This window comes from Micromesistius poutassou, assembly GCF_964030765.1.
Source record: "Micromesistius poutassou genome assembly, contig: SCAFFOLD_1421, whole genome shotgun sequence".
In the NCBI taxonomy this organism is placed as follows: Eukaryota; Metazoa; Chordata; class Actinopteri; order Gadiformes; family Gadidae; genus Micromesistius; species Micromesistius poutassou.
In genome coordinates this window covers 2,351-13,824 of record NW_028178777.1, presented here as the reverse complement: position 1 = coordinate 13,824, position 11,474 = coordinate 2,351, and the positions used below count along the sequence as shown (strand labels likewise).

The following is an 11,474-nucleotide window of genomic DNA, read 5'->3' as shown; positions in this document are numbered from 1 at the left end:
TTCCATTTTGTAATTGCATCTGCGTTTGTGCCTCATCAATATGAGTAGTCAAAGTCAAAGTCAGCTTTATTGTCAATTACAACAACAACGACTGTACAAGACCAACAGAAGAACCCAGATGTTGTTTGACTCTGAGTAACGTGTGCTCCATTATGTGTGTACTAGTTGGTCTTTACTGTCTGGATGAGAGGGTCTCAGGTCGTGTCTCATCCCGCTGACCCTCTTGTGTTGAAGGTTTGCCTCTGCGGGAGACGACGGCCTGGTTCTGGTCTGGAGCATCGAGGTGAGTTCTAATGTCGTCTTCTTGGGTGAATAGTTTGTTTTGTTTTGGGAAACTTGTGTGCAGATTTTCTGGTGGATGTTCTCACATTATTAATTAGTAATAATTTGAATAAATGAATTGAATCATTTTAAGGTTATTTATTTTTTACATTTGACATATTATGTGATCTGTGTGTATCTTTGTGGACTTTGTTGTGTATGTTTGTATTTGTTTATTTGTGTGTGTGTTGTGAGTTTGTACGTGTGATACCTTTGCCTGTGCGTTTGTATTTTGATGTGTATGCACGCGTGTTTATTAATGTGTGTGTGTGACCGACCATGTGTGTTTTGGGAATGCATTGCGGTGTGTGTGTGTGTGTGTGTGTGTGTGTGTGTGTGTGTGTGTGTGTGTGTGTGTGTGTGTGTGTGTGTGTGTGTGTGTGTGTGTGTGTGTGTGTGTGTGTGTGTGTGTGGTGTCCCAGACTGGGGAGAAGCTCCTGGAGATGAGGGGTCACTCCCAGCAGATCACTGCCATGGCAACGCTGACCCACGTCTCCAGGGACACCCCCCACACCTCGCTGGTCACCGCCTCCTCCGACCGCAGCCTCAGTGTATCCACAGACCCAAGCACCTGTCTGTCTGTCTGTCTGTCTGTCTGTCTGTCTCTCTCCCTCTCTCTCTCTCTCTCTCTCTCTCTCTCTCTCTCTCTCTCATTCTCTCTCTCTGTCTGTCTGTCTGTCTCTCGTTCTCGCTCTCTCTGTCAGTCTGTCGCTCCCTCTCTCGTTCTCTCTCTCTCTCTCTCTCTCTCTCTGTCAGTCTCTCTCTCTCTCTCTCTCTCTCTCTCTCTCTCTCTCTCTCTCTGTCAGTCTCTCTCTCTCTCTCTCTCTCTCTCTGTCTCTCTCTCTCTCCAGTCAGAGGATTGGTTGAAGTCTCTCCACCTTCCTGCTGGGTTTAATCCCATGCTGTGTGTCTTTTAAATGTGTCCTGTCACCTTACTCGTGCTTGCACAGTATAGTTCTACTCATTGTTTTTAACGTATGCTACATGTATCCCTGCTTGTGGTCCTCCCTCGTGGGCTCTATGTTTCCTCAACGCTGGAGTGACCAGCTGTGGGATCCCGACACAGGGAACAGAGTCCAGACCATCTCCGACCTCCAGTCCTCGGTCAAGGTAAGGATTATTAAATGGCTTATTAATGGTCAGTGCAAGTCAATGAGCAGTTCATTGCTGCTCGCAATTTATTATGGAACCCAGTATGAGTTATATTATGTCATAGTATTTATTATGGCGTCTTTAAGATCTTAGATTCAGGGGTAGTGTTCAGGGGTGTTGTCGGTATGTTTGATAGGGTCGAGAGAGTGGAACTCTCCCATGGTTCCCTTGGAACCAGTGACGATGCGCTGTGTGTTCCCCAGTGTCTGCTGGTTCTAGAGCGTCTGTGTTCTAAGGAGAACCAGTGACTGTGATGCGCTGTGTGTTCCCCAGTGTCTGCTGGTTCTGGAGCGTCTGTCCGTGTGGCTCTCCGGGGGAGCAGAGCTGTGTGTTTGGAACGTCGACTTCCAGCTGCAGTGCCAGCAGCAGAACCACAGCGACACCGGTGAGGACCGGAGAGCAGCTGATCAGTCAGGCTGAAGTCAGGACGCGTGGCGCTGGAGGAGTGATGGTGTTTGTGGTTTCAGCGCTGGAGGAGTGATGGTGTTTGTGGTTTCAGCGCTGGAGGAGTGATGGTGTTTGTGGTTTCAGCGCTGGAGGAGTGATGGTGTTTGTGGTTTCAGCGCTGGAGGAGTGATGGTGTTTGTGGTTTCAGCGCTGGAGGAGTGATGGTGTTTGTGGTTTCAGCGCTGGAGGAGTGATGGTGTTTGTGGTTTTCAGGGATCACGGCGCTGGTGGAGTTGCCCAAGAACTGCGTAGCAGCAGCCATGGATAAAGACATCGGTAAGAGAACCCTGCTGCACCGCGTAGAACCAGAGAGGTTCCTGTCAGCTGGTATCGTGCTTTGTTGACTTTTCCCTTTGCTTTAGACTGTTATATGACGTATGTATATATGTTTTACGTCTGCTGAACCAGAATAGTCTGAGCCAGGGGGAGTATTGGCGCCCACCGAGAACGCCCCTCAATAAGGGCGTGAAACAGCCCGTTTTTTCGCTTAAACTTTCCGTCCGTACAGTGTGACGTCAGACTGTGAAGGGGGCGGTGCTTAAGTGCAGAAGTCCCGCCTCCCGGCTACCAGCAATGTTTACAACTTCTCCGCGGTGTGAATTTGCAGACGCACGCGCAAAGCGTTCAACCAATCGCAACAGAGTGGGCGTGCTGACCAATCACAGCAGGGGCCTTAAAGCAACACGATACAAAACAGTTTTTGATAGACGCTGAATTCTTTAGTTGTAGAAATGAACAGTGAGAATAATAAGGGGTCTTTTTAACATACAGGCATGTAACCCTATTCTAGTAGTACCTCCAAATGCAATTATCAACCCTTAAATGCATGATATTGGATCTTGAAGCCTTCGTCCAGAACCAGCAGGTTGTTCTGTCTTCCAGTCATCTACGGGCTGACTGTGGACCTCCCGCTGGCCCTGGCCCGGGTCCGCTGCCTCTCGGACCACCAGGACCACATCCGGACCCTCATCCCCGTCAACGGTCCACTGCTTTATTACCTTGTATATGTTATATATATATATATATATGTTATAATGTTTGTCAGGGACATGTTCTTTAATGAGAAGAGACACACACACACACACACACACACACACACACACACACACACACACACACACACACACACACACACACACACACACACACACACACACACACGTTGTTTGTGTAAGCAGACTCTATAACCCTGAAGCTGAATTAGGAGGAAGGTCCCCGTCGGGGCTGAGATACCACCTCATGTTACATATATACTGTACCACCTCATGTTACATATATACTGTACCACCTCATGTTACATATATACTGTACCACCTCATGTTACATATATACTGTACCACCACCTCATGTTACATATATACTGTACCACCTCATGTTACATATATACTGTACCACCTCATGTTACATATATACTGTACCACCTCATGTTACATATATACTGTACCACCTCATGTTACATATATACTGTACCACCACCTCATGTTACATATATACTGTACCACCTCATGTTACATATATACTGTACCACCTCATGTTACATATATACTGTACCACCTCATGTTACATATATACTGTACCACCTCATGTTACATATATACTACACCACCTCATGTTACACTATACTGTACCACCTCATGTTACACTATACTGTACCACCTCATGTTACATATATACTGTACCACCTCATGTTACATATATACTGTACCACCTCATGTTACACTATACTGTACCACCTCATGTTACATATATACTGTACCACCTCATGTTACATATATACTGTACCACCTCATGTTACATATATACTACACCACCTCATGTTACATATATACTGTACCACCTCATGTTACATATATACTGTACCACCTCATGTTACGGTGAACACAAGGGGGCAGTACAGCCACTCCTACCCCAGAGCTGCTCAGCTGTAGGGCACACGGCTGTAATGAGAGGAAATCTTTCTGAAAAAGATGTTGTGCTGCCTCAAAGCTCTCGGTGTCTGGCATCCGACTGCAATGCAGTGTTTTGATTGGGCCAGGGGAACGAGGGGCTGGAGGGTCAGGGGTAGGGGTAGGGTTAGGGGTAGGGTCAGGGTTAGGGTCAGGGTCAGGGGTAGGGTCAGGGTCAGGGGTAGGGGTAGGGGTAGGGTTAGGGTCAGGGTCAGGGGTAGGGTTAGGGTCAGGGTCAGGGGTAGGGTCAGGGGTAGGGGTAGGGTCAGGGGTAGGGTCAGGGTCAGGGGTAGGGTCAGGGTCAGGGGTAGGGTCAGGGGTAGGGTCAGGGGTAGGGTCAGGGTCAGGGGTAGGGGTAGGGTCAGGGTCAGGGGTAGGGGTAGGGTCAGGGTCAGGGGTAGGGGTAGGGGTAGGGGTAGGGTCAGGGGTAGGGTCAGGGTCAGGGGTAGGGGTAGGGTCAGGGTTAGGGTCAGGGGTAGGGGTAGGGTCAGGGGTAGGGTCAGGGGTAGGGTCAGGGGTAGGGTCAGGGGTAGGGGTAGGGTCAGGGGTAGGGTCAGGGGTAGGGTCAGGGGTAGGGTCAGGGTCAGGGGTAGGGGTAGGGGTAGGGTCAGGGTCAGGGGTAGGGTCAGGGTCAGGGGTAGGGGTAGGGTCAGGGTCAGGGGTAGGGTCAGGGTCAGGGGTAGGGGTAGGGTCAGGGTTAGGGGTAGGGGTAGGGGTAGGGTCAGGGTCAGGGGTAGGGTCAGGGTCAGGGGTAGGGGTAGGGTCAGGGTTAGGGGTAGGGTCAGGGGTAGGGTCAGGGTCAGGGGTAGGGGTAGGGTTAGGGTCAGGGTCAGGGTTAGGGTCAGGGGTAGGTCGCTCTGAGCAGCGACCTGGCTCTGGGTGGGTCTCAATGTTCCTTCCTTCTACAGACGAGCTGTTTGCCAGCGGCTCCCATGTGGGCGAGCTCATCCTATGGGACGCCAGCGACTGGAACATCCTGGCCTATGAGCACATCCTGTGGGAGGAGTCCCAGGCCGACGCCCAGAGTGAGATCCGACTGGGCTCTCCGAAGCCCTGCGAGATGTCCATCCAGCACCTGACCACCAACGGCACGGTGAGGCCCACGGACCGCTTCACCTAGCAAATGAGTTTATACAAAAATCAAAATGCCATTTCTTCCCCTTGACTTTGAATGCTGGCGGGGGGCCAGGAGCCCCCTACAGGGCGCCGGGGGAACCACACGCTGACCCCGGCACAGGAGCCTCACACACTGTGTGTGTGCGCGTGTGTGTGTGTGTGTGTGTGTGTGTGTGTGTGTGTGTGTGCGTGTGTGTGCGTGTGTGTGCGTGTGCGTGTGTGTGTTCCAGCTGGTCCTGGCGGCGGTGGGCTGCGGTCTGTATGTCTACAGCGTCCTCACCAAGACGGTGGTGGCGTACAGGAGGGCGGCTCACGACTCCAACATCCTCCACACCATGCTGCTGTCAGACAGGTGACCCCACCGACCCCCGGCCGGCTGCTGTCGCTGTCGTTGTTCTGCCGGTTTCTGCTCCCTGGTCGGGTTTTGCTACCTAGTGGTTCTGCTCATGACGGCGCTGCTGATCCGCGGCGTAGTGTTGGTGTAAAATACACATACTGTAAGGCAAGGCAACTTTATTTATAACACACTTTTCATACACAAGGCAGACTCAAAGTGCTTCACGTATAAACGTTGTCATACAATAAAAGAAAACAATAGATATGTGAAAAGTAAAACAGATAGACATAAAGGCAAAGTTAAAAAAAAAACATTTTAGAAAGGAAGAAGAAAAAAAAAAAGCGCTTTAGAAAGTGAGAAAATAAAGGCAAAGTTACTAATAAAATAAAAAATAGAGGCATTGTAGATTTAGCAGAAAGCTAAAGCAAACATAAAAGTCTTCAGTCTTGTTTTAAAAGCTGTCAGAGTTGGGGCAAGTCTTAAATCCTCAGGGAGTTTATTCCAGCTATTTGTTGCATAGTAACTAAATCCTGCTTCCCCTTAACTCTCCAATAAAGACGTTATAATACAGTATCAGAGTCTATCGAGTCATGCTACCCTATCAAAAAGTGCTGCCTTATGTGTTTGGTAGCGTATTTAATCTGTTGACCAACTGCCTCTATCAAACAATGCTCCCACTACAGAATCACGTCATCGTACTCTACTACTCACTCCATGTACACTGTAAGAATACGGGGAGCATATTTTGATACTGTATTATAACGTCTTTGTTGAAGATTTCAGGGGTACAGTATGTGTATTTTACACCAATACTAAATAGCGTCATCATGCGCACAACCACTAGGTGGCAAAATCTGATGGCTAGCAGAGATTGACAGAACACCAGACCAAGCTCAATGGTAGATTGAGCTTGGTCTGGGGAGGCTGCTGTCATTTTCTCCAGCACAAGGGGCGTGTTCAACGGGAGTTAAATTGACTCTGTACACAATTGGCTGCTTGCCGTCGCTTCCCTGTCGTCATTGTGTCAAAACCGGCCAATAGCGCGCCAGGGGGAAAAGCCAGCTTGGTGATTGGCTCCCGCAAAAACGTATCAGAACTAGAACAAAATGTATCGCTCTTCTCCAGACCCTTCTGCAGGGCGAGCTCAAATCGCCGGCAGAACGGACGGGGCTACCCAGTCTAGCCCCGCCTGTTGCAGGGGCTAGACTGGGTAAGTGTGACCGATGCAGTGCAGAGAGATGTCACCAAGGACACAAAGTGGGACACGAAGTCCCACTAATCAGACTTGGGGTTCATACCTGTCATCTGGGTTACTGGGCCTTTAAATGGTCCTCATTTATAAAGCGCTTTTATCCAAAGCGCTTTACAGTGTTGACTGACATTCACCCGTTCATGCACACATTCACACACCGACGTCTCGCCGCATGTATGTTTCGACCAATGGCGTTGCTGAAAGAAGGATCGGTGAGTGCGTGGTTGGCCGGCAGTAGTACGAGGAGAGCCTCCCCTACTGAGGGCCAGGCTCCCTACGGTCTCCGGGTAGAGAACCGACGGCTGGTCGGGGGACATGAAAGCATGACCACCCACAGACCAGGGAAGCAGACTTTGCCCCCGTAGTGAAATGGAAGGGATTTGACCTGGGGCGAGGGGGCGGGACGTAGTGGGCGGGGCAGGAAATGAGTCATATGACAAGAGGGAAGAAGACTCTTCTGACGGGTCATGTTGTGTTTCTGATGTGTACGGTGTGTGTGTGTGTGTGTGTGTGTGTGTGTGTGTGTGTGTGTGTGTGTGTGTGTGTGTGTGTGTGTGTGTGTGTGTGTGTGTGTGTGTGTGTGTGTGTCTAGTGAGCTGATGTCGTGCTCTGAGGACGGCAGCGTGAGGATGTGGGAGATGCAGGACCTGCCTTTACCTGCGGAGGCGGCCTCTCCAGGTACGGCCTCACCGAGGAACACATGCACCCCTACTGCCTGTCAGCAGGTCACCCCCCGGGTCTCACTCCTCAGAGCTCTCACTCCCCGAGGTCTCACTCCTCAGAGCTCTCACTCCCCGAGGTCTCACTCCCCGAGGTCTCACTCCTGAGTGGTCTCACTCGTCTCACTCCTGAGAGGTCTCACTCGTCTCACTCCTGAGTGGTCTCACTCCTGAGAGGTCTCACTCCTCAGAGCTCTCACTCCCCGGGGTCTCACTCCTGAGAGGTCTCACTCCTGAGAGGTCTCACTCCTGAGAGGTCTCACTCCTGAGTGGTCTCACTCCCCGAGGTCTCACTCCTGAGAGGTCTCACTCCTCAGAGCTCTCACTCCCCGAGGTCTCACTCCTGAGTGGTCTCACTCCTCAGAGCTCTCACTCCCCGAGGTCTCACTCCTGAGTGGTCTCACTCCTGAGATGTCTCACTCCTGAGAGGTCTCACTCCCCGAGGTCTCACTCCCCGAGGTCTCACTCCTGAGTGGTCTCACTCCTGAGTGGTCTCACTCCCCGAGGTCTCACTCCCCGAGGTCTCACTCCTGAGTGGTCTCACTCCTGAGTGGTCTCACTCCTGAGAGGTCTCACTCCTGAGAGCTCTCACTCCTGAGTGGTCTCACTCCTGAGTGGTCTCACTCCTCAGAGCTCTCACTCCTGAGAGGTCTCACTCCTGAGAGGTCCTCCTGACCTCTGACCCTGCTCTCTCTCCAGGGTTCTTCGGGCTCTGGTCCTTCGGGCGGTCCAGTAAGCAGGCGGAGCCGCCCTCCAGGAAGGCAGCGGAGGTCCCGGCCGTCAGGACCCTGGAGCTGACCGGAGACCTGATCGGACACTCAGGGGCCGTCCAGGTAGGAGCTCACGACCAATCACAACGTCTCCTCAAACGGTACAGAGACATTAAGGAGCAGGTAGGGGTTAGACAGTACAGAGACAGGTCATTAAGGAGCAGGTAGGGGTTAGACTGTACAGAGACAGGTCATTAAGGAGCAGGTAGGGGTTAGACAGTACAGAGACAGGTCATTAAGGAGCAGGTAGGGGTTAGACAGTACAGAGACAGGTCATTAAGGAGCAGGTAGGGGTTAGACTGTACAGAGACAGGTCATTAAGGAGCAGGTAGGGGTTAGACAGTACAGAGACAGGTCATTAAGGAGCAGGTAGGGGTTAGACAGTACAGAGACAGGTCATTAAGGAGCAGGTAGGGGTTAGACAGTACAGAGACGGGTCATTAAGGAGCAGGTAGGGGTTAGACAGTACAGAGACAGGTCATTAAGGAGCAGGTAGGGGTTAGACAGTACAGAGACAGGTCATTAAGGAGCAGGTTTTATCTTTGGTGTTTTTCTGCCTCAACTCACTAACCTACCACCCTTGACTAGTACAGGCTGTGTCCTGGTGTGTGTTTGATGTCCTGGTGGTCTAGGTTGTGTGCTTAATGTCCTGGTGGTCTAGGTTGTGTGTTTAATGTTCTGGTGGTCTAGGTTGTGTGCTTAATGTCCTGGTGGTCTAGGTTGTGTGTCCTGTTGTGTGTTTGATGTCCTCCGTGGTGTAGGTTGTGTGTTTGATGTCCTGGTGGTCTAGGTTGTGTGTCCTGTTGTGTGTTTGATGTCCTGGTGGTCTAGGTTGTGTGTCCTGTTGTGTGTTTGATGTCCTGGTGGTGTAGGTTGTGTGTCCTGTTGTGTGTTTGATGTCCTCGTGGGTCAGGTTGTGTCCTGGTGTGTGTGTCGTGGTGATGTTGTGTGTTTGACGTTGTGTGTCTGACGGTCTCCTCAGATGTTCCTGAGCTTCCCGGGCCGGGCCGTGGTGACCTGCTCCACCGACCACCTGATGATCCTGTGGAAGAACGCCGAGCAGCAGGCTCACCTGCGCAGCCTGGAGCTCTTCAGGAGGCTGGACGCCGGGCCCCCCCCGGGGCCCCCCGCCGGGCCCCCCCTGGGGCCCCCCGCCGGCGACTGTTAGGCCGCCCGGAGACGTTTCCCATCATGCTTTGCGGTATTCTTTTATTGGGTGGTTGCTGTAGGAAGTCACCGTCCCTGTGACGGCAGACGACCCCCCTCACCCCGCTCTGCTGTCCTGTGACGGCAGACGACCCCCCTCACCCCGCTCTGCTGTCCTGTGACGGCAGACGACCCCCCTCACCCCCCTCACCCCCCTCACCCCGCTCTGCTGTCCTGATCTTGGAAAACTGCATTCCAGATTTATTCAGTATTATTCAGCAACTTTGACCTGCGACAAATGTCTGCTTCCTTTTGCCTGAATGGATGATAAAAACGACTGTGTGTTTTGTAACAGTTGAATATTTAATGTCCTATTTTGTGCCTATTTTGTGGTTTATTTATCTGCTTGTATTGAATTTGTTCCAATGAAGATTGCTGTGTGTCACTGGCTTAACGTTTGTTTAATGTATGAATTATTGGTTGTGCCAAAAGTCCTGGTTATATTTCATTTCACTTTATATTTCAATAATCTTGTTTGTTTATTTAACTGTTATTTGTCTAATTTTATATGGGATTAAAGAACTTTCTATCTTACTTGGGATTGATAAAGTACATTTTGGTATTACCATTATTAATAATATTATTATATAAGATATAGACGTCTGTTATTTGACACTGTGGTTTATTTTGTGTCAGCGTGTCTTTAATTGAAAAACAAACGTCAATACAGGGAACAGGAAGTAGATTACCAGAATTAACTTAGGCCTCAGAAAGAATGGCTCCTCATTACCTGTGTTCGTGTTTTCTATTGATTATTGTTTATCAAGAAGTATTTCATAGTTTATAGTATCACATTTATTATTATTTTATTTATTTCATATTTTTGATCTTCGTTTTTCGACATAAGGCTGGGAGGAGGGTCTGTGGCGGGACGCTGGCCCAGAGCCCCGCCCAGAGGACGGCTGTGGGACGGACAACACTGGGTCTGCCTCACGCTGCCCCCCGTACCGGCCTGGGTCTGCCTCACGCTGCCCCCCGTACCGGCCTGGGTCTGCCTCACGCTGCCCCCCGTACCGGCCTGGGTCTGCCTCACGCTGCCCCCCGTACCGGCCTGGGTCTGCCTCACGCTGCCCCCCCACCGGCCTGGGTCTGCCTCACGCTGCCCCCCGTACCGGCCTGGGTCTGCCTCACGCTGCCCCCCGTACCGGCCTGGGTCTCACACGCTGCCCCCCGTACCGGCCTGGGTCTGCCTCACGCTGCCCCCCCACCGGCCTGGGTCTGCCTCACGCTGCCCCCCGTACCGGCCTGGGTCTGCCTCACGCTGCCCCCCGTACCGGCCTGGGTCTCTGCCTCACACGCTGCCCCCCGTACCGGCCTGGGTCTGCCTCACACGCTGCCCCCCGTACCGGCCTGGGTCTGCCTCACGCTGCCCCCCGTACCGGCCTGGGTCTGCCTCACGCTGCCCCCCGTACCGGCCTGGGTCTGCCTCACGCTGCCCCCCGTACCGGCCTGGGTCTGCCTCACGCTGCCCCCCGTACCGGCCTGGGTCTGCCTCACACGCTGCCCCCCGTACCGGCCTGGGTCTCTGCTTCACACGCTGCCCCCCGTACCGGCCTGGTTGCCCAGCGACCTGCTGAACTTAAATCATCACTTTGCTTGGAAATCATTAATTTTCGTTTTTATTATTACAAAAAGGTTCCATACAGTTGGTGTGTGAGTGGCTGAAGGGGGTAACAAAGTGTCTGGACAGCAGTGGTGGCAGAGAACAGCCCAAAGTAAAGCATGTTGTGTCCCAACAAAACGTCCTTTGACGGGATCGGACCGATGTGGACGGTTGATGCTGTCGGGTTGAACCAAAATGTACATCAGCCACACGTTGACATTATAGAAACACATCCTGAAAGAAAACACGTCGAGTATCTGAGCCCTCTCCAGAACTAAAGTAACACTAGGTAGTATTCAGGTTTTTTTGCGACAATTGCGACAATAAGGAAATCTGCACAGAGAAACACTTAAGGCCATTCCACGTTATAAATATATACATATACAGGCCTAACACACGCTAAAACCATGTATGCTGAGATGGCTGGGATGAAGCCATCTATTAAGGGTCAAATTAATGATGAGAACAAGAAGACTCCCACAGCAGATGAAAAAGATCCAGGAGACTGGAGAAGTCTTCCTTTGCTTCTGATATCCCCAGAAAGAGATGAAAATAGAGATGAATATTTATCCCATTGGCCACTTGAAGACCCATCTCCAAGTCCA

General features: G+C 51.4%; 1 protein-coding gene across 1 annotated transcript; it reads left to right on the top strand.

Annotated features, from left to right (window-relative positions):
* Nucleotides 1–234: 234 nt before the first annotated feature.
* wdr41 (WD repeat domain 41) lies at nt 235–9,794 on the top strand (the record flags this gene model as incomplete). Its single annotated transcript, XM_084490197.1, has 11 exons — nt 235–283; nt 744–872; nt 1,369–1,431; nt 1,747–1,858; nt 2,134–2,196; nt 2,803–2,901; nt 4,775–4,959; nt 5,213–5,334; nt 7,164–7,249; nt 7,990–8,123; nt 9,043–9,794. Coding segments are annotated over 11 exons (1,228 nt in total), but the record flags the coding sequence as incomplete, so codon positions are not given.
* Nucleotides 9,795–11,474: the final 1,680 nt, after the last annotated feature.